Source organism: Zalophus californianus, chromosome 8 (genome assembly GCF_009762305.2).
Source record: "Zalophus californianus isolate mZalCal1 chromosome 8, mZalCal1.pri.v2, whole genome shotgun sequence".
NCBI lineage: Eukaryota > Metazoa > Chordata > Mammalia > Carnivora > Otariidae > Zalophus > Zalophus californianus.
In genome coordinates, this window is record NC_045602.1 from 40,057,288 (window position 1) to 40,080,713 (window position 23,426).

Genomic DNA, 23,426 nt, shown 5'->3' on the forward strand with positions numbered 1-23,426 from the left:
GTTCTGAGCTTAAAGTGGTCCAAACAAAACTTTCCTTTTCCTTCTATGGGATTGTTTCCACTTCTTCAGTCTCAAAACTGCCAGGGCCTGCCAAGCTTCGGGTTCCAGTTGTGGTCCCTCCAGTTCCTTTTCTAGGGTCATTCCCGCCTTCTGATTTGGGTTGTATGTGACTAGTCTGCTTCTCCTAGGACAGTGAGGCTTATCGAATTCTGGATTATTGCGTGAACTGCCTGTCAAATCCTTCACCTTCCCTTCCCTACTCACAGCGGGTCCCTGAGGAGTATTGCTCAGGTCTGGTTTGGTGATGTCTCTTCATAATGCCGGGAGTTAGGAATCCGACCGTTTTGTGTCTTTCTGGGGATGGGGGAGGATCTTGGTTCTTGTAGAGCTTGCACGCACACTTTCCCATCATCTCATACCCTGTGTCTCTCACTTTACTCAGGTTTGGGGGTAGGTCCCCATGTTGGAGCCTGTTTATGTTGGGTGCCAGAGTTGCTTTTGTTAACTGTCAATTCCCCTGATTTTCATTTTCTCCTATTTCTTATTCAGTCCAACTACTTTTATTTTCTTTCAATCAAGAGGGAGATCTTCCGTTAAAAAGGTAGTTTCTAGGGGCACCTGGGTGGCTCAGTCAGTTAAGCGTTTGCCTTTGGCTCAGGTCATGATCCCAGGCTCCCTGCCCAGCAGGGGGTCTGCTTGTCCCTCTCTCTCTGCCCCTCCCCTCCCACTTGTGCTCTCTCTTGCGCGCTCTCTCAAATAAATAAATAAAATCTTTTTTAAAAAGGTAGCTTCTAGGTTTTGCTTTGTTTGTGGTATTCATGGGGCTGCCACAGACTTGTTCTCTGGGAGTGTATTCTGCATGTATAATTTGCTGCCACAGGCGCCCCCCACTGGAAAGCTATTATGTAAGGTGTTTTCTTAGAGCCTGGAGGGACCCAAAAAGGAGGGGCTGTTCTATGAACAGTTTTCCTCCGTTTACTCCAGTGTCATGTCTCATTCCCTCTGGCCTCCTCCTCTGAGGGGTACCCCCACCCCCGCCATTAAATCATCTCAGAGAATGGTGGAATGGTGGCGCTGTGTGGCGCCCTCTTGCGTGGGCTTTGCTTTTTTCCTTCCCATTACTGGCCTGAGTTTGTTCATGCAGGCTGGGTCTCAGCTGGCTGGGCGCTAGAGGAACAGCCCCTGCTGGCTCAGTCGCCAAGTTCCCTGTGGCATCTTCCTCCACGTCTCGTGATCAGCCTCCTTCTCACTGCCCCTGCTCTGGCTCGGGGCATCACCCCCAGCTGCAGCAACCTCCGTGACCTTTCCCTTAGCTTCCTTCATCCCAGTGTGAGCTGGCCACCCCGGCTCCAGAACCACTTAGGGCCGCCTGGCGCCTCCCCCTTGGGGCCCACTTGGAGGGCCTGGTTCCTTCTCATCCCTGTCTTCTGCTACTCTCCAGGTCCCCTGTGATGGGGCCTGAGACTGCCTCTCTGGGCATTTTGGCATGGCCTTCTTTCCATCTGGAATGCCTCTTCCTCTCTTCTGTCTCCTCTGAAGTCTTGCCTGTCTTTTTAGGGACTCGTTTGCCCATTACCTCCCCAGGGAAGCCTCCCTGCTGTCTGTGATGGAGGTGACGGTTCCTGGCTGCCCCTCTGTCATGGCGCTATTTGGTGTTTGGGGTATTAAGGTATTTTTGCTTTTCTGGCTGGATTATTCATTTAAAGAAGAAAGGGGCGGTGCCATATTTATCTTTATATCCCCAGTGCCTGGTGCTTTATTTAAATGTTTATTTAAAGGATTATTAGGGAAATAAAGCAACTTATCCAACAGTACACACCAGCCCTCTGCAACTGGGCTCTGGGAGAATTGAGCCCTATTATTCTAAGGCAACCATCATAGGTAATGAATTAACTTCTCTTCTATGCTTCTGGAATGATTCTAGTTATAGACTGTCCTTGGGAGAATTGAGAAAACAGGTATTCAGATCCTTTTCTGTTGGGCCTAATTCTCTAGTGGAACCCAGCTTGAAGAAGGCTGGTGTAGACAGCTTGATCCATGTCCTGGTAAAAATATACATATGCCAAGAGCAAAGACTGATGGAAGATAGACCAGAATGTTAACAGTGGATATCACCAGGTTGTAGTATAATAACCAGGACGTGATTTCAAAATGTTCTTTCTGCTGTTAAAGAATTTCTGAAGTTTCTCACCTTGTGATAATAGAGCTATAAAAAAAATACTTCTTGAATAAGCCAAGTCAGAGTTCCTAAACCTGACTGTGGCTCATCTAAGGCAGTAGAGAGTTGGGGTGTTCGTTTCCAGATATACCTCCCTGCGCCATGCTGCACCACGCGTCAAATCACTGAGATGAGCCCCTCGGCATTGCTGCCAGAGAATCAGGCCTTGGGGTGGGGATGACTCTGGCCGTCAGCTCTCTGGACGTGGGTGTCTCTTTTTGCTGCCACCGGACACCTTGTGAATCGAAGGGCTGAGTTTCCAGCAGGCGTGGCTCACCAGGAGAGAGACTAGCATGCTCATGGACACTCACCTATATTCTCAAAAGTAAATCTAGCAGTGTTTTTGTTTTTTCTCCTTAATTGCTAAGAGTGAACTTAACCCAGGGTTATTTGAATTAAGTCTCACATGCTAATTCTTGCTCATGAATCACTGCTTCAACCAGCCCTAGTTTTTTCCCTGAAGTTTGACCTTATTTGTCCTCACACAGGATTTTACCTTTACTGGGGCAAGAATCCACCAGTGGGTGCTGAAATAGGTATTTGATGAGGAAGGGGGGTATTTACTTTGTCTCTAAGTGTCATCCATCAAGTTATTTATTAATTACAAAGAAAAGATAGTAACTTGACAGTGGAGAAACCTGCCTTCCACCACTTCAACCAATTGATCAAATTTAACATCACCATCAGCAGGACAGATCAACATCGTATGCCCGTTGAGAAAATGCATTGAGAGGAGCCCAGCATTAATCTGTGATATTTCGGCCAAAAATGTATAACTTCAATCGAATCATGAAGTAGACAAATCTCAACTGAGGGCCATCCTACAAAAGAACTGGCCTGTACTTTTCAAAAAATGCCAAGGTCATGAAAGATAAAGCAACTATTTCAGGGTAAGGGAAGTTGAAAAGATATGACAGCCAAATGCCACGTGCGAATGCTTTTTGCTCTAAGACCATTATTGGTGGTCTACTCAATACTCAAACTACTCAAGAAGTTTGTATCAGGTCTTTAGATGGTATTGAAGCAACAACAATTTCCTGATTTTTATCATTACATTGAGGTTATATAAGGGGAATATCCCCGTCTTTAGGAAATACTAAAATATTTGGTGGGGGGGGAATATGTCATGTTTTCAACTCCTTTCAAATAGTTAAAAAGGTAACGTGCATATTCTCTTGTATTATATAGGATGACAGAGAGCAAATATGGTAGGTTGTTAACAGTTGGGGAGTCTGGGTGAAAGGTATATGGGAATTTTTTGTATTGTTCCTGCAATCTTTCTGTCAGTTTGAGGTTATGTTGAAAAATAGAGTTTAAAAATTCGGAAGCCTGCAGGTCATCATGCTGTGGCCTGTTTAGCAACAGAAGGCACATGGGGGCTTTTCAGGGGCTCCCCTTTCCGTGGTCATTAATGAAGTCATTTTCCACCACACTGAGCTCTCTTCACCATTGGCTTGGCCCCCCGCCCCCCGGCATCCGTGGAAAACAGGGTGGACGAGCATTAATAGAGCAGCTTCGCCTGACAGGAGGCTTGCTTTCTGCCGGAATCTGCTGCTCCTGTTCCAGAGACTTCACTCGGGCCGGTGGTCCTCAGGTAGCTAGTCCGCCACCAGCGCTGGTCCACGCATTTAACTTGGTTTAAAGATTTTATTTATTTATTTGAGAGAGAGAGAATGAGAGATAGAGAGCACGAGAGGGAAGAGGGTCAGAGGGAGAAGCAGACTCCCCGCCGAGCAGGGAGCCTGATGTGGGACTCGATCCCGGGACTCCAGGATCATGACCTGGGCCGAAAGCAGTTGCTTAACCAACTGAGCCACCCAGGCTCCCCATTTAACTTGGTTTAGACTTCACTCCTGCTCCCACCTCCCACTGTCCTGGAGAAGAGGCTTCCCAGGCAGAATGTAACTTCAGAAATATATTTTAAACATGGTGGAGAGTGTTGATGCATGAGATCAGCACACTTCACCAAGATGCTTTGGTCTAGCGCTTGCCAGCAAATAAGGCACTGGGCCCTCAGAGGGTGTGCTTTGCCCAAGGCCTTCGCATCCGCCTGTTAAAGATGGACCTCCTTCCTGCCTTGACAGATCCTTGGGTTGTTTGTTTTGGCAGAAATCCTGCATTTCTGTGTGAGGAGGGGGTCCTTTTCCAGCCCCCACTGCATTTTATGCCGTTGAGGGCAACCTCCTATGCTGTGGCTGGAGTCTGTCCTGGGGGCGGGGGGCCGGAGGCAGGGGCAGTGCTTGGATTCTGAAGGGGAGCTCTGAGTTAGGGCCTGAGGAGGGTGTGTGGGTGGGTCTGCGTATCAGAATTTGCAGAGAGGAGTTCCTGGGAAACTGTCCAGCCCCAGGGAACAGAATATGATAAGAACACTGAAGCTTCTGTTCCTCCTTGCTGTCTGTCTTTCCCTTCCAGCTCTCCTTTCCCAGAATTTCCTGTCCCCCAGCCCCCATTCCATTTTCTCCACTCTGTGTCCCCCCCACTCTCTCTTTCCCTTTCTATTATTGTTTTTCAATCCATTTCCCTCCACTTATTCCAGCTTCCTATTTCTCTCTCCTAAATGGTCATAATGTATGAGGGTCCATTGAATCAGCTAAGTTTTATGTTTCCTGTTCTTACTTTGAAAAGTAGGTGAAACTCATAAATTTTAGTGGAAGAAGAGGCAGTAGAAATGTTCTCATCTGAACCTGCTTTTCATGTATTAGCGAACATCCTGAAAGGCGTGACTTGGCCATTATCAAACTGCCAAACTGTTGACTATTTTATCTCTTTCCTTTCCTCTTAAAAAACAAAACAAAACTGATCCAGCTGCCCCTTTTACTTCCCACTGTGATGGGTGGGACAGTCATTTGACTTGGTCTATCATCCCTTCCCCAACACACACACAGTGATTCCCATCCCCATTCTCCGTGTATCAGGCATGCTCTGGACACTTCACAAATGCCCAGTGATTGTGATATCTGGACACAGGGAAGGATCTGGTTTTCACGTCTGCCTCTTGTTAGGACCATGGTGACTTTGGGTTAGCTGTTCTGCAGGGACCTGGGTGCCTTCAGCAAGGGTTTAGTGCCTTTTGTGTGCTAGGTACAGTTGTAGGTCTTGAGGTTATAGCAGTGAATGGAATCGCCAGAGCCCCCTTTTCTAGGAAGCTTATATTTAGTGGGAAGAGCAGATAACAGGCAAATATGTATGAGTAGTAATGAGTGCTGTGAAGTAAAGCAGAAGTGAATAACAGGGCTCAGGGTGGAAACACTATTTTACAAGGAAGGTCACTTTTGAACAAAGACCAGAATAAAGAGGGTGAAGAAGAGAGCCACCTGGAGGTGGGGCGGAGGCAAATGAAGATCCTAAGGTGGGGTGGGGGTGGGAGCAGGAGGCCTCCAGGCTGAAGGGGAGTGAGGAGGAGGGGAATGGGAGAGAGAGGTGGGGAGGGGGAGAGGGCTCTGGATTTGACCCTGCAAGAGGCGCTACCCTGTCGACATCTTTGTCACTTCAGTAAAATCTTGGAGAAATACCATGTGTAGTTCCTGGGCATGTTCTAATTTTGGAGAATGTTTATGTATTCCAAGGACTCAGAATTAATTGCCTTAGCACTTTAAAAAAAAAAAAAGATTGTATTCATTTATTTGAGAGAGAGAGGGCACAAGCAGGGGGAGCCGCAGGCAGAGGGAGAAGCAGACTCCCCGCTGAGCAGGGAGCCGGATGCGGGACTCAATCCCAGGACCCTGGGATCATGACCTGAGCCAAAGGCAGCCACTTAACGACTGAGCCATCCAGGTGCCCCTGCTTTAGCGATTTTAAACATATAAAAAGCCAGCAATTGAATGACAGTAACTATGTACTCTCAACCTTAGAGGAATACTGGTTGATTAGCAGGAGATTTAAAAAGCCTACCTACCTCAGAATCACTGACGTGCTTGCATTTTGGTTGGTGGTCAAAATTAGTAGAGCGTGGACTGCATTCATGGAGCAACACTTTTATTTTTCATTTCAGAAGACAGGTTCTCATATAACTGCACAGTTTGTAGAAGGATCTGAAAATCTTTAGGCTAAAGATGTAGCCTTAATCTGTTGTTAATTACAGCTATGAGGCACTTGCTGCAGAGTTTCTCAAAGTGTCACACCCACATAACTCCAGGGAACTTGCTTAAAATGCACATTTGGCATCCTTCCTTGGTCCTACCAGGTGGGACATTCTGGGGGTGAGGTCTGGGACTCTGCATCCTTCACGGCGCCCTCCAGTGGTTCTTGGGCCTGGTTAGCTTGCAGAACCACTAGCCAGGGCAGTGGGGAGGCATTGATGATTTATTTATTTATTACTATTTACTTAAACAATAGACATTCATTTCTCAGTTCTGGAGGTGAGGGAGTCCAAGATCAAGACACTGGCAGATCCTGTGTCTGGTGAGAACCCCTTCCTGTTTCATAGAGAACCATCCCTCTGTGTTCTCACCTGGTGGAAGGCACTGATAAGTACAGTTGCACAAATCTAGAAGACGGGAGATGATTGGGTGTGGTCTCAGCAGCAGAGCTCAAACCCGCACTTCCTTTGTGGTTTTGAAATCATGAGTGAAATTTCATGTTCCTAAAAGACAAGTAAGACACTGGCTGCCCAGTAGAAACAGGAAAGGACCGTGCAGAGAGTGTCCCCCCTTCAGTGGTGGGAGTGGAGTGGGGTGGTTAAAGGTGCTCTGCGTGGGTCACTTGGATCCAGGAAGGAGTGCGCGCTTTCCATCCCCATACACACCTAAGAGCTCCCTCCTGCAGGCTGGTGCTCTGCCCTCCCTGCTCTGTGAATGCAGGCCTGTGCCTGTCTGTTGGCTGGCACGTTGTACAGGTGAGAACACGGCCATTTACCTTGATGAATCAGGTTTCTTCAGGCCAAGCCCCCAAAACCAAAATTAAGAAGACTAGATACTGAAACTCAAGTATCTTCAATTTGTAGTCCACAGTTTTGAGTTTTCAGTTTTTGCAGTGAGTTTAATAACCCTTAATACTTTAGAAATGTGGAGATGTTTGGAATTTTAATATAGACAATAATTTTATTCCAGTGGATAAAGCTGGGGGCAGTTTTGCCCCCCCCCCCACCTGGGGGGACATTGGGCAACGTCTGGGGACAGCTTTGGTTGTCACAGCTGGGGGAGGGGGAGGACCAGGGATGCTACTGAACATCCTACACGAGACGCCCTACATGAGATTGTCTTCTACATCAAAGAATTACCCAGTCCCAGATGTCAGTAGTTCTGAGGTAGAGAAACCTTGCAAAAGATCAATTGCATGCCTCTTTTTTTTTTTTAAGATTTATTTATATATTTGATAGAGCGTGTGAGAGGGAGGGGCAGAGGGAGAGGGAGAGAGAATCGCAAGCAGGCTCCCCACTGGGCATGGAGCCCGACATGGGGCTCAACCCCATGATCCTAAGATCATAACCTGAGCCAAAACCAAGAGTTAGACGCTCCTCCAGCTGACCACCCAGGCGCCCCCAATTGCGTGCCTATGTGTGTTATGTCTTCGGATTCTAAGTGAGCTTTCCTACACACCAAGAGTTCCACAGCTAGAACTGGTTTGGAATTAGCCACCTGGACTGTCTGCTTGGGTGGACAAGGAGGACAGATTGACTTCTGGAATCAGTAGGAGAGGGGTGACATGTCACCAAGAGCTCTGGAAGGTACAGGTAAGGCCCTGGGCTGGTCTAGTCTTGAGCTTTTCTGGCTAAAACACTGCCCCCCTACCCTCCGCTGCCTCTCCCTGGAGGGTGAGGTTAGGAGAAAGATGAGTGGAGAACTTCACTTGGACCCACAGCTCCCCAGCTTCTGGCCCCCAGCCCTGCCATGTTTGTCCTGTGCCCACAGATGGGCCTTGGCCAGCTGGCCTAGGGAGTCAGCTCTGTGACTAAATCGTGTCTGTGTCTGTCTGAACAGTCTCCTTGCTCCCATGGCCCTCCCCATACCGCTTTGGATACATTCCTGTTATCACTTCCCTTGACCTTGGGTTTCTAGAAGGTGGGGACTCATTCCAGACTCAGTCCGTCAGGCCATCTCTGCATTCCTACAGAATCAATGAAATGGACCTTTAGAAATCACCCTTTTTGGTGCAGGCACCCATGTTACTTGTTTAGGGTAAAGCAATTTAAAATGCATTTTGCGTTGGAGCTAGCATGCTGCTTTCTTAAATAATTGGAATTTCAGACTGTGCTGAACCCAGGCATGGTTTTGTCACATCAGAGTTACTGATTTTTGCTTAATATTTCCTTTTCTGATTTCCAGTGGCCCCTCCTGTGCTTCTTCCTTTCCTCCCCAGCCCCTTGAAGGTGGGCTTCCTGGGGTGAAGATGGCCCTGCACTTTGTTCTTCCCCTTGGGGATCTTATCTCTTTAGAGCAGTCTTAACTACTACCTTTATCCAGATGCCCCAGGACCTTATCTCAGTCGTGGCACATCCTACTGTTGACTACTGCAGATCCCCCCTTTCCTTCCTTACCGACAGAACCCTGATCTTGTTTGGGGAAGTATCCAGGCCAGCTTGTCCAAAGTTCCTGGCTAACTCTGCAGCTGGGGGTAGCCATGTGCTGTCATCCGGCCAGAGAGATCTACATGGAGGCCTGTCCGTTTCTGGAAGTTTTCCCTCTCCTGATATAGGTGCTTCCCCTTCCTTTCCATCTCATCCCTCTTCTGCTTCCTGCCTGGACTGTGGGGCGGAGGTTGGCCATGTACTGAGGCTGGAGGAAGAGAGGCTGGTGGGAGCTGGGGACACTGGTGGCATACCAGAGCCACCACACCAGCCCTGGCCTGCTTGTCCCTGGACTTGCTGTTCCGTGAGAAAAAGAAACCCCCACTTGGCTAAAAGCCATGATACCCAGGTTTCTGCTACCTGCAGCCAAGGGCACTCCCTGACTGATAGTCCAGGTGAGATTCCCCCCAACAGCCCCAAGCCTGGGTTTTCATCTGTCCCCAGCACTTATCAACCTGAGGGCCCACAGGACTTTGGGACTCGGCAAGGCCAACCTGATCTTAGTGACTCCAAAGCTTCCATCCGTGTGCCCTCTCTCTCCAGAGCACTCCACCATCTTCTCTGTCACTTGAACTGTCTCGCTTCCTGTGTGCTAAGCACCTCTGATCCATCCCAAGGCCTGTCGGTGCTGCAGCCCAAGCCCTTCCTGTCCGCCGCCCACCCGGCCCCCGGCTGCCGCTGTCTTTGCCGCGGCACACGGGACCTGCGGCTGCGAACCCTGTGCTGGCTCCCCAGCAGCCTCACATCTCAGCCTCTCCCCCCGCTCTTCTGCTATCCCTGCTGCTTTCCCTGTGATTCTCCTGCCCGTTTCTTGACCCCTCTTGAATAAAGTCCTCAAGGGCCTCTTGTGATCGTCCGTGACCGTCTGTGATCTTCCATACATTGACCTGCTGACCTAATGGCCTGTCTTAGATCGGGTTCGGTAGAAGCAGAGCCTGGAACAAGACGTCAGGGGCCCCTGGTTCATTGAGGGGGCTGCCAGGAGAAAGGGTGCCAGGTTGGGGTGGGGGAAGGGAGGGAGGCAGGGAAAGGAGCTGCGCAAAGCTGATCCCTGAGGGAACGCTGGAGCTTAAATTGTTTTCCCGGGATGATCCCACCTAGAGGCCAGAGGGCTAGCCTTTTGTACCTCCTCAGTCAGCTGTTGGGCAGATCTGCAGAGCGGGGCCTGATGTGTGCTGTTGGCAGCCAGCACCCACAGCCCAGATACGGCACCGGCCCTGGGACGTCCAGCAGGACCACGATATTGCCTTACCTCCTGCCTGCACCCCTGCACCCATCCCATGCCATACTTTTTCAGCTGTACCCAGTCGTTTGCTGTTCCCCAAATTATCCGGGCCTCTGTGCTTTGCTAATTCCATTTCTTCTGTCCACAGCGTACCTCTTCCCTCCCCAGCCAGCTCCCCTTTGCCACGCTCTCCGCTCGTGCTGTGCCTTCTGCTGGGCACCATGACATGTCCGGCATCCGCGTATCCCAAAGCTGGCTTCTCCCCGAGCGCAGGCTTCCTGCCTTGTCTTCTGTTCTCCTTTATCAAGTAGAAGTCTTCATCTAAAACACAAAACCCCAAACACAATTTGAGGGACTATTTTCTCAACTTTCACTGGATGGTATATAACTCGTACCAGTCTGGTTACAGGAGAAGTTCATTTATTTCATACTGTGGATGCCTTAGGGCTTAGCTCTCTTGGACCTGGTGGGCAGGGCTGGCTGATGGGCTGGATGTTCTGTTGAGCCTCAAGCCATACTTCCAACCGCCTCCTGGGCATCTCTGTCCAGTTCTTTATCATCTCATATTAATCACATCATCACAAAACTACAAAAATTGACTTCCGAACCTGTCTTTCCAGAACTGGGATGCAGCTTTCCGTTTGCTCACGTCTTGTTGCTGATAGTCTTCTTTTCATCATTTCTCAGTAGATCTCTGTCCTGTCCCTCCCTCCTGCTCCTCACCAGGGCAGGCCTCAGGCTCCCTTTCCATCTGGGCAGCAGTGAGCATCCAGTACCCTGCCTCTCTGCCCTGGGCGGGCAGCCTCGCAGGCAGCAGACTGGTGTTCCTTCTCTCCTGCTGTGAAGGAGAGACCTCTGCTCTCAGAGACCTCCCGCCTTACCACGCATGTTCTTTCAGCTGCCATATTCACATCGAAGCTTCCCTGTTCGCCTTCCCAGGCAGCCCACTCCAGCTACGTTGGCTTACTCCCTGCTTTCTCAGGTTCAGATTTTTGTTTCTAACAATCTGTGCCTTGTCAAGCCTTCATTATTAGAAACAAAAGACCCTTCACGTACATGCATATCGGCCGTTCCTAAGCACCCCCAGGTGGAAGGGCATGGACTGGGAGGTGAATAGATGTGGGTTGGAATTCTCAGCCCCTTACTTCTCCACGCATGACCTTCGGCAGATTAAATGCATAGCAGTCCAGCGAAGTAGGTGTTGTTAGGATTTAGTGATATCCTGTGTAGGCTTTACTCCCAGTGAATATTAATGCCCTGTCCACTCTTGTACCAGTAATTGTCTCTGTAGGTAATTTGGCAGTTCATCATGTCCTGCTCGGTGGTGCCGAGGACAGGAGGGTGCCGTGGGATGGAAGAAGATAAGCAAGCCGTTGGTGATGGCCTGCCAACAAAAGGCCTGGGAGGAATGCCCGAAACCACCATCACTTCTGAAACTCTCATAAGAAACTGAGTATTTATTCCACAACTATGTACTAGATGCCTATCATGTGCCTCTCTTATCATCCTCGGCACTGTGAATTCAGTGGTGAGAGAAGTGAAGACCCCTGCCCCCATGCCATCTATATTCTGGTTGGGGGGACAAGAGATGAATTTTATTAAAAAGGAAAGACTTTATAGATAACAGGTCTCACGATAGTGATTGTTATAAAGACAAAAGTAAGTATGCATATAGGAATCTCCATATAGGCGGTTTTGGCAAATAAGGCATATCTGTAGTGGTTTTTTAATTCTAAACTAAGCATTCTTCACATTAGGTAAATGAGTTGAATGGAGTGGAGGGTCCAGATCACCAAAGTGAATGCGGTCTGTGTGTGCGTGCCAAGTTGGTGGCGGGGGTGGGGGGGGAATGTTTGCGACACCCTCCTTCTCCAGCCAAGGCCGCAGTGCCAGGCCAGAGCAGATGAGCGCGAGCCCTCTGAAGTTCTAGGAGGGCCTCTGTCACCCTTTGTTCATCCATTGATTTCACTCAGCAGTTTTTTGAAGTTCATCATTTCAAGTTCAAGTCGAGCTGGGCATGAGGTTCCATACATCGAATGGCAGGGGGAGCTCAGTGTCTGCTCCTCAGACAGACTGGACTTGCTGAGTTGTCAACGTTCTTCATTTTGCTTCTCCATAAATATATATTTTTTCCAGCTCAGCAGACTTCCCCCAAACACAGTAACTTCGTTTCGACTTTTTTGCCTTTAACTGCTTTATTTATGAGATATTTTTCCTCACACACTAGAGATGCTTCAGGGTTCCTAAGAATATTTCCCCCCAAATACAGTAACTTCATTTCGACTTTTTCGCCTTTAACTGCTTTATTTAGGAGATATTGTTCCTAACACACTAAAGAGATGCTTCAGGGTTTCTAAGAATATTTTTTGTTTAAGTGGTCCTCAGATTTCTTTTCATCATGGGTAAGGAGCCTCCCCCCATGAAAATGTCTTTAAGCTTTCAGAAATAAAAGTAGTAATGCCAGAATTCAGGGAGTATAAGAAGAATGCAAAATGAAAAGTGAGCTTACTCACAATTGTTGGTAACATATGGGTGTGCTTCCTTCTAAGTGTCTTTAGACCTATATAAACTTATGGGTATATAAACAATCTCCTGCATTCTGATCGTTTTGCTAGCTAAAAGTATAGTTACTTTTAGGATTAATGGTGCACAGTTATGCAGTTGTTAACAAAACATGCCCATGGCTTAATGTTTGTGTAACTGAACCTTTAAATGCAACCCATCCTCCACCGAATAGAACATTAAAGACAAAGGAAGTGAATGAACAGTGTGGATGTTGCAGAGCTAAACAAGACTAGAAACTGGCTCTCTGAGGGAGCATCTCAAGGCCACCTACCTAACTGTATATCAGCTGTACGTTTGTGAAGATGAATCAGGTTGGCTGTCCTTTTGTGATGGTGAGGGGCATGGAATCTGAATGGTCTCTTGTAAATCAGAAGAATACCTTCCTGGGGCGCCTGGGTGGCTCAGTCGTTGGGCGTCTGCCTTCGGCTCAGGTCATGATCCCAGGATCCTGGGATCGAGCCCCGCATCGGACTCCCTGCTCAGCGGGAAGCCTGCTTCTCCCTCTCCCCCTGCTTGTGTTCCCTCTCTCGCTATGTCTCTCTCTGTCAAATAAATAAATAAAATCTTTAAAAAAAAAAAATACCTTCCAAGCTCAAGTAGGAGGATTTGATAAAACTTGGTGGGAAGTCAGATTCTCTTACCTCGAATGGAAACATCCTGGAACATGATTCTGTGTATATCTCTATACAGATGGGACTGTATTTTATTTTTATAAAACTACTTTTTTTCTTACAGTATCTTTGTGTCAGTGTATATACCCGATACTTCAAGCTAGTGCTTCCCAAACTTTAATGTTCATACGAATCCCTTGATTTAGCAGATCTGGGGGGGCCTGAGACTCTGCATTTCACACTTGCCCCCAGGTAATGCTGAGGCTGTGGTCACAGATGCCACAGATTCTGCCAGTGATGACTCGCAGTGATCATTTACCAACAGATTCCTGTTGTTGCACATTGTAGATGCTTCAGTGGAGCTTATACTTTATTCTTTGCTATTATAATTTCTGTTAATTTTCAGGGGTTTTTTTATTTGTTTTTTGTTTTTTAAAGATTTTATTTATTTATTTGACAGAGAGACACAGCGAGAGAGAGAGCGCAAGCAGGAGGAGTGGGAGAGGGAGAAGCAGGCTTTCCGCCGAGCAGGGAGTGGGGCTCGATCCCAGGACCCTGGGATCACGACCTGAGCTGAAGGCAGACGCCCAACGACTGAGCCACCCAGGTGCCCCTTAACTTTCAGTTTTTATCTTAGGTGTTTTTGGGGAAAATAACATTTTTGGAGGATGTTTATCTTGTTTGAAGACAGGTCACAGGCATGCAACGCACATTCCACTCAATGCGAGATGTTTCCTCAGGACCTGCTGTGTGCCAGGCCCTGTCCTAGGCGTTGGGGATACAAAGATGAACAAAATTCTGGCCCTGCAGCTCATCCTCCAGGTGCTTGCAGAATGATAGAGGAGACCTAAAATATACACAGACAACGTCAGCTCATTGCAATCAACAAAGATGGGGAAGTGTCCGGGGATGGCCATGGTGTTGAAAAATTATCTTCACAGAGGAGAAGGGTTTAAGGATGAAAAGTGGTTCACCAGGCAGATTGTTGGGGTTCACATTGGAATTCCATCATGTGCAAAGGCACTGAGGTAATAATCTGGCACATCTGGGCTTCTAACAGTACTTTTTTGTGGCCAGAGTGTGACAGGTTTGTCACCTGGAGTCATAAAACCTGAGATGAGCTGGAAACCGTTAAACAGGATACGTTTTTTTTTTTTAGAAAGATGGCTTTGAGGAGGCAGAATCAAGACAGGGAGTCCAGGGACTTGACTACTGGAGGAATGTCAATAGGCATGAGAAGTTCAGGAAGGTATGATCGAGAGACCCTGGAGATTGACCAGGACTGGGAATGAAAGTTAGAAGCCTGAGTTGGAAACCTCTGTCACAGAGGTTTTCAGCTTGGATGGCTGCATGGATGGCACAGCTTCCAAATAATGTAAGGAATAGAGGAAAGTGCCAGGTCCTGCTTCTTAATGTTGTCTGAGGTGAAGATAGCAGGCAGGTTGTCGGACGCATAGTCTGAGCTTAGGTGAGAGGTCTGCACAGAGAGAGGGGCTTGGGGGGGTCTCTCCCTTGAGGCAATGAGTGAAAGGCAGATGGTGAAGCCTTGTGGTGAGTATTTGTGGGAGAGAAGATTGTGCTGGTGGTGGAGACCAGGACCCTGGAGTCATAAGATGTGCGTGTGGGAGTTTAAGGGAAGGTTCAAGAGGTTTTAGAGGAAATGTGGTTGCAAGGTATCCCAGGCATGGTGTGCAGATGGAGTGAAGGAAGGTAGACAGGCTGGGAGCGGCTTGGCCATCACAGGGAGCAGGGACAGTGAGAGGCCAGTGAACCCTGAGCATTTAGAGGTTCTGCAGGTTGAGGAAGGGGGTGGGGGAGAGAGAGGATACTGGCCAGGACCTGACCCTGGGGGAGTGTGTGAGGGGCTTCAGGAGGATGTTGCTTCTCCAGAGACACATGGAAGGGAAATGGGATGGACGGAAGAAAGCACTACTCCATGATAAGGCTAGAGTCAAACCTGTGTCTGGAAGTGAGGTTGACCAAAAGACACGAGAGCCTTAAAGCCCCAATAGATGAATCCTGTCAGATGAGACTGGGCGCCTGTAAGTTCCCTTTGTATGTGATAATAGTAGCGACAACCAGCAGGTACATAGTGCTTGTGATGTGCAACCACTTTCCCTATGTGAATCCTATGGGGTAGGTTATATGACTACCCCCATTTTACAGATGAGGAAACTGAGCTTGCAGGAGTTATAGTGACTTGCCCAAAGCTTTCCCACTGGTAGAGAGAGGAGCTGAGCCCAGGTGTTGGGCTGTAGATTCTGTGTTCTCATACTCCCTCTCCTGAGATCCTCTCCAGTGTGGTTAGAAAAAAAACCAAAACAGCTATTTTTGTTTTTAAGCATTTGAATGGATTGTATGTCAGTGATAGTGAGAACAGGAAGGATTTCAGGATGGTAGACTCCGTCACCCCCAGAGCCCCTCCTTTCCTTGAACAATCCTACTTTCCTGAAAGTGGCAGGAGAGCATCATCTGATAGACCAATCAGTGCCCAGCAGGAAACCAGAAACCACGGAGATGCTTCCGGCAAGGAGGGCTTTTATGCAGGGGATTGATCGCAAAGACGTCAGCAGGCCTGAAGATGCCAAAGTGATAAGTGTTAGCCAGGGGCGCCTTCGTGGCTCAGTTGGTTAAGCATCCCAACTCTTGATTTCGGCTCAGGTCGTGAGCTCAGGGTTGTGAGATCGAGCCCCTCATTGGGCTCAACACTCAGCTTGGAGTCTGCTTGAGAGTGTCCCTCTCCCTCTGCCCCTCCACCTGCTCTCTCTCGCTCTCAAATAAATAAATAAATTAATTAATTAATTAATTAAAATCTGTAAAAGAGGTGTAGAAGTGTTAGCCAGAGATCAGGAAGTTTCTATCATCCTGGGCTGAGGCTTGTACTTGTCACAAAGCTGTTGGAGGTGCCATCACTTCTCTGGAGTGGAAACCGGGGATGCTAGATGCCCACCGATGCCGCTGGAGTCACATGTAGTCACCCTCTCTTGCCTGTGACTGTCACCACCCCTGCTGGGGGCTGTGCTGAATCGGGACCGGAAAGCCTGCTTCTTTCCTCCTGTCTTTCTCATGTCTTCTACCAGGAAGTCCCACAGTGACAGCTCAGCAGGAAGTGGGTGGGCAGTGGGGGAAAGGAAGTTCATAGGCTTATGGCCTGTGGGGACGGCCTGCGGGGACGGCCTGCGGGGTCGGCGCTGTCCAGTGCAGCAGAGACAGGCAGAGGTGGAGAGGGGCTCCTCTCTGACACCGCAGTCACTGTGTTTGCTGGGGGTCCGCCTCGGGGTGAATTGCATGTCATTCTGGTTGTAAAAACACAGACATCTTAGAAACGTCTGTTTTATATATGTACTGGTTACAGGGAGCCTCCTGGTTCCCACCACTTGGCTGGCCATGCGTTTAAGTAACCCCAAAGTTGCGGTGTTTGAAAACTTGCAGGTCTCAGTTGTTCTTCAGCAAGGGTTTACTGGTGAGGTCCTTGGTACTGTCTTTTTGAAACTATTCAGAAGGATACATATCTAGGAAAATTCTTGCTACACAGTTAGAACTGGAGTGGAGGGAGGGATTGTTTCCAGTAGCAAAAACATTAACTACTTGAACATCAATTTGATAAAAGATTTTTTTCAAAGGAAATGACACTTTAATGGAAATAAAGGGTATAATGACATATAACTGCCTCTTGGCTGAAAGACTATAGTAAAGATATTGTTTCTTAATATATAAATCTATCATAATAGCATACTATAATAGTGCCTAGATTAGCTGAGCTATGACTTCACTTTTAATTAACAATTGCTTAAGCAAGATAGAAGTTTATTTCTCCATCTTCTGACAGCCCAGAGGCAGGCAGTCCAAGGTGAATGGCAGCTCTGTCCTTGGGGTTGTCTGGGGACCCAGGCCCCATCTCTGCTGTTGCTCCACCATCCCTTGGTGGTGTGCTCTCTGTGTGGTCCAGAGTGGCTCCTCATGTGTCAGTATTTCAGCCAGCAGGAAAAGGGGTAAAGGTGTATGCCAAGGCATACACTTTGGAAGTTGTACAAGTCACTTTTGCTCATATCCCATTGGCTAGAACTTAGTCATGAGGCCATACCTAGTTCCAAGGGAGGCTGGGAAATGTAGTCTTTATGCTGGGAGGCCACGCACCTAGCTAAAAACCCAGCGTTTTACCAAGTTGCAAGGAAGGGGGAAACTTACGCAGGGGTAGACATACCGATTTCTACTGTAGTACCCTGTAGAATGTTATTTAGAAATTGAAAACTTGAGAATACAATTAATTCAAAACAATAAGGAAGCAAGTATACTCAAGAACATATAATTTTTAAAGAAAAATATCTTTTAAAATTGCCATTTTTTTCTTTTTTTCTTAGTGTAACACTTTTGTTCTGTTTTTAATGTAACACTTCCTCTTTAAACTTTTTTTAATTATGGAAAACTTCAAATGTACAAAAGCATGAGAATATTGGGAATATGGTATAAAGAGCCCCATGGACTCAGTGCCCAGCTTTGACACTGAATCAGTTTAAAGCTAGTGTTGCTCTATCCATTCCCCCACGTGCACTCTTATCCCCTTCCTGACTTTTTTGAAGCTGATCTCATTTCTCCTGTTTCATCTGTAAATATTTCGTGTGCACCTCTAAAAGGTAAAGGCTCTTGAAAAACATCAGACTTCTTGTTTGGTGATAACTGTAGTTTCATGTGCAGTTGTAAAAAATAATACAGAGAGATCCCATGTACCCCTTACTCAGTTTCCCCCACTGGCAGCATCTTGCAAAACCATAGTATACTATCACAGCTAGGATATTGATGGGGATACAGTCAAGACACAGAATATTTACATCATCACAAGGATCCAGCCACACTCAGCCCACTCCTTCATAACTCCTGACAACTACTCATCTGTTCTCCATTTCTATAATTTTGACATTGCAAGAATGTTATATACCTGGTATCATACAACATGTAAACTTTTAGTATTGGCTCAGCATAGTTGCCTTAGATTCATTCAGGTTGTTGAGTGTATCACTGGTTCATTCTTTTTTGTTGCTGGGTAGTATTCCATGCTATGGATGTGCCCCCTAAAGGCTTTTTATAAACATCACCTGCTTGACTCTCCCTCCTTTCCCTGCCCCGGCTTCTTCCTCTCTTCACAGCAATGCCCACTGAGTATAACTGTGTGAAACTGAGAAGTGACCGCTCAAGACCCTCTGTGCAATGGTACACCCGAGCTCAAAACAAGATGAGAAGACCCAACTTGTTGCTAAAAGACATCCTAAAGTAAGTATGAGCCCTCGGGCCTTATGATCTGCCTGGCTGGGTCAGGTGTGGGGAGCTGGGAGAAGAATGCAGTAGTACCCAAAGGATGGCTCTCGTACTTGGTCCAAAGGTCATATAAAGGCACATTCAAGTGCAGGTTCCATACACAGACGTCTGGGTTTATGCATCAGGCTGTACTTCTTGAGAGGGCAGCGCCAGCCAGGGAGCGCCCAGGCTCTGTTCCTGAGCCTCAGTGCCTGAGAGAGTGGCTCTTACGTGCACAGTGCTCCCTGCCATTACGTAACAAAAGGGGGCTTTTCCCCTTAGCCATTTCAAGTTCATCTAAAAATACGGTTAATTAAAGTGCCCTACAGGCTTTTGAAGAGCCTTAAATATTGAACACTAAAAAAGATGATAGGTGTTTTAGCCAGGTCACCCTCATGTCCTAATAAGTGGTAGAATTGTTAAGGGCGGGACTTGGCAGTTGCATTTGGTAGCAGCCAAACCAAGTTGAAAATCACCCTTTTGGGGCGCCTGGGTGGCTCAGTCAGTTAAGTGTCTGCCTTCAGCTCAGGTCATGATTGTAGGGTCCTGGCATCGAGCTCCACCTCAGAGAAGGCCTGCTTCTCCCTCCCCTTCTCCCTCTGCCCTTGCCCCCCCACCCCCTGCTCGTGCTCTCTCAAATAAATAAATAAAATATTTTAAAAAAGAGAAACAAAAAAGAAAATCACCCTTTTGAAAATACCCCTAATTTAGGGGGTGTAGAAAGAGGAAGGTAGAGAAAGGAAATGTACATTAATATTTTCCATCTCCTTTTGTCATCAACCAATATTTACTGAGACCTGGTATGCCCAGCACTGTGTGGGATGCCGGCCCATGGCAGTGAACGAGGTCAACCTGGGCCCACGCTGCGCATAGTATGGGCATGACAGAGTCGTGACCAGGCATTCCAGTGCAGTGTCCTCAGTGCTCGAGGTACCGGGCCTGCTTTTAACACACTGTTCTTCCTTCCTTCCTTCCTTCCTTCCTTCCTTCCTTCCCTGTTTGTTCGTAATCAAGATAAGGGAATTATATGCACCAAATGTAATGCCTTTTTGGGGGGCTGGGGAGAAGAATAGGTAATACTATATTCACAAGATTTAAAATTCAGAAGATATTAAAAGTACTCAGTAAAATATCCTCTCTTTCCTGCCCCCCACTGAAAGGTAACCAATATTACCAATCCTGTGTACATAAGAAATTGTGTGTGTGTGTGTATGTGTGTATGTGTGTGTGTTACTCACCCCCTGCTTGTCCAGGTTTTCACGGGAGAGCCTATTGAAAGAAGAATCAAGAAGTCTTGAAAACACTTCTTAGCAATACTTTCTTGCATCATCCTTAAATATTAAGAAATATTTAGCATCTATTGTGTATAGTATATTGTGCTAGATGCTGTGTTTTTTAAACTGTCCCTTCCTTTAGAAAAGGGATCATTTTCCCATTAAGGTTATTCCTTAACTCTTTTCAGTAACACAAATTATTTAAAACAACGGTTCCTAAACTTAGGTTTAAACTTTTTTTTTTTACTTTTAGTTTATCAGTATCACTTAGCTTATTAAAAATGAGGTTTCCAGGGGTACTTGGGTGGCTCAGTTGTTTGGGTGTCTGACTCTTGATTTCTTCTCAGGTTGTGATCTTGTGGATTATGGGATTGGACCCCATCAGGCTTCATGCTCAGTAGTGGGGAGTCTGCTTGAGATTCTCTCCCACTCCACTTGCGCTCCCACTCTCTAAATAAATAAATAAATAAATAATCTTTTTAAAAAAACGAAATTTCTAGAACCAGAACTAGACTCAATTCTTTAATCCTGTGTGTGTATGTGGGTGCATGTGTGTATTTTAAACTATATAATAATAGGAGTTTGTGGGATCTTTAAAAGCAGTTTTTGTAGATGGTCTTAAGGGTGACTGGTGGTTCTGTTTCACCTCAGTTAGCCTCATTTCTGGGTTGAATCTTTAGAGGCAATAATGAGTAGATTATTTATTTTGTTTTCTTATTTTTTTAAGGCCTCCCAGTATTTTTCCCCCATTTGTTTTATTGTGGTAAAATAGCCATAACATAGTATTTACCATCTTAACCATTTCTAAATATACAGTTCAGTGATAGCAAATACATTCACCTTGTTAGGCAACCATCACACCATCCCCCTCCAGAACTCTTTGCATCTTGTAGAACCGACACTCTCTACCCATTAAACTCTGACTCCCTCCCCTCGCCTGGCCCCTGGCAGCCCCCATTCTACTTTTTGTCTCTGTGATTTCTGATGATGTGCTTTGTATAAGTGGAATCATACAGTATTTGAAAGACTGACAGTATTTTATTTTATTTTATTTATTTTTTTTAAAGATTTTATTTATTTATTTCACAGAGAGAGACAGTGAGAGAGGGAACACAAGCAGGGGGAGTGGGAGAGGGAGAAGCAGGCCTCCTGCTGAGCAGGGAGCCCGATGCGGGGCTCGATTCCAGGAACCTGGGATCATGACCTGAGCCGAAGGCAGATGCTTAACTGACTGAGCCACCCAGGCGCTCCAAGACTGACAGTATTTTTTTTTTTAAAGATTTTATTTATTTATTTGACAGAGAGAGACACAGCGAGAGAGGGAACATAAGCAGGGGGAGTTGGGGAGGGAGAAGCAGGCTTCCCGCGGAGCAGGGAGCCCGATGCAGGGCTCGATCCCAGGACCCTGGGATCATGACCTGAGCCAAAGGCAGACGCTTAATGACTGAGCCACCCAGGCGCCCCTGGCAGTATTTTAAAGTGGCAAAAAATTGAAGCTGAGATTCTGTAGCTCAAAAGCTATTACTTGGTTTTGTAAAGTCCAGTGGTCTGCATTGTGGTTCATATTTTATTAGGGTGCCTTTGCAGAAAAATGTTTTCTCTGTATTCACTTATAACAAAGATAGTCGTAAATGACTAATTTTTCTTGTCAGGAAAGTAAGAAATGGTGCCTTAAGTCAGCCACAAAGGTCCCCTTAAAGGCTGTACTTTCATGTTACCTGGCAGGCAGACTGAAGCTGGGATAGGTTTTCCCTTATTTCACATGATTTCTCTTGATTATCACATAACTGCATCATTATACCTAATTGATTTTTTTTCCAGGTGTACATTGCTTGTGTTTGGAGTGTGGATTCTTTATATTCTCAAGTTAAATTATACTACTGAAGAATGTGACATGAAAAAAATGCATTATGTGGACCCAGACCGTGTAAAGGTTAGATATGCCATTGGTGTGGTTTAAATTAAAATATTTCCAAGCTTATACTTAAACAGAAATATCATCTCTAAAGGGTTATAAATGAGTCCTCAGGAAAGTTATAAACAGAAAGAAAACACTTCATCTTAGGCACTCCAAAATCAGAGACAACCCCTCCCCCCTCCCAGCAAAACACATAACCAACCCACCCACCCCACAGTATTCTTCCCTCATGTACCGAAGTCACTGGGGGGAGGTGAGTTGCACTTGACCCACTCTAGGCACCACCGTGGGGCTAGCTTGCTGTGATGTTACCAGCATACGTGTCCTTAGAACAGGGGCAAGTTCTTTTAGTGTCACGTCATTCTTATTTTTCATTTTAATGATTTCACACTGTATTTCAAGCTTTTTCCTTTCAATTTGTATTTATTTTTCTAAATCAGTTGACCTATTAAATGCTAATTTCACGGATTATCTGAGTGGTTAGATGATCCAATCACGTTCCGTCCTGGATGAAAGAAGAGATGATTTGAAGTCAGGTAGCATGGCAAATAATGGTGACCAACATGTATGGGCACATTATTATCATCACGACAGGGAGATAGCCCAGTATTCTCTCCCTCTGACCGATGAAGGCTGGGAGGTTAAGCTGCTTGCCCAAGTTCACATCTAGTTTAGTTAATCTAGTTTAATGTATACTGTGTAACTATTCTAGAAGTGCTTCAGCACTATAAACGCATTTAACCCTCATAGCTGGAACTGTCATTACCTCCCAGCTGAGGCGATGGAAGGACAGGGAGATTAAGTGGCCTGTATAAGGTCACCCTCACTAGGCAGCGGTAGAGTCGGGGCTTGGACTCAGTAGCGTGGTCTCGAGTCCGAGCCCCTGCTGCCCGCTCCCTGCCCGGGTAGGGGAGGGCCACAGAAGGAGCCAGGAGTTACAGTCGGCTGATGCAGAGAGGAGGGACCTTAAATTTCTGACCTAGATTCAAGTCTAAAGGCCACTTAGTCAAAGACGAGACCTTGGGCGGGTTTCTTAATTGTTTTGAGTCCCAGTTTTCCCAGCGCTGAAATACAGACAACATCTGTGTGACAGGGCGGTCCTCAAGAGTTGAATAAGATAACGTGCATGGAGCTCCTTTTCTAGTCGTTTTTCGTCACGTGTATTTTTTCTTCAATCTGTATGTCCTGCGAATCAGCCTCCCCTCTTCTGTGAGACAGGCAGGTAGAAGAAAGTGAAGGGAGTATAAATAACGCATGCGCAGCGTGGCCCCTGCAGAACCGTTGTGTCTCCCAGAGCCTTCCTTCCCGTGCGGGGCCGTCCCCGGAGGCTGGCTGACTCTTTTCATTCCGCCGGCCTCAGCTCCTCCATGCTGGTGGAGCAGGACATGTCCCATGCCTCTGCTCGGGCCTCCCGCCTCCCGCCCCGGCTGGCCTTGCAGACGTCCCGACGGCCCTGAACTCTTGCCTTTGCTTCTTCACTGTGCTTGTCTGCATTCTCTTTGTGGCCTCTTTCTCCTGCCCATCTAGTTAGTCACACTATGGACCATCTGACCGACTGCAGAGATAATCGCTCTTGAGACCAGGCTAATTGAGGAGAGACAGGAGCTCTGGCGTGCCAGGGTCCAGCCCACCATTTCACAAGCACAAGATGGAGGAGATGTGCTGTAATAACACCGGGGGTAAAATCAGCTTTGCGGGTTTAGGGCCTGGCCAGCGCCGTCTGCATCGGCCTGTGCCGTGGCTGCCTATAACTGTTTCCCGTAAGCGACATTAATAGCCCAGGGATGGTCTGCCCGTCCCTGCAGGGCTCACAAGTGC

At 47.0% G+C, this 23,426-nt stretch overlaps 1 protein-coding gene across 7 annotated transcripts in view; it reads left to right on the forward strand.

Annotated features, from left to right (window-relative positions):
• Window positions 1-23,426, forward strand: part of ST3GAL5 (ST3 beta-galactoside alpha-2,3-sialyltransferase 5) — a 49,151-nt gene that overhangs the window by 6,978 nt on the left and 18,747 nt on the right. For 4 of the 7 annotated variants that reach the window (XM_027622938.1, XM_027622935.1, XM_027622939.1 and 1 more), the window contains exons 2-3: window positions 18,269-18,392; window positions 21,512-21,623. In XM_027622938.1, coding sequence (XP_027478739.1) covers window positions 18,269-18,392; window positions 21,512-21,623 — 236 coding nt within the window. Of the gene's footprint in view, window positions 1-13,668; window positions 13,732-18,268; window positions 18,393-21,511; window positions 21,624-23,426 lie in introns of those variants that run through there. The other 3 variants (XM_027622937.1, XM_027622940.1, XM_027622941.1) reach the window with 3 other exon arrangements.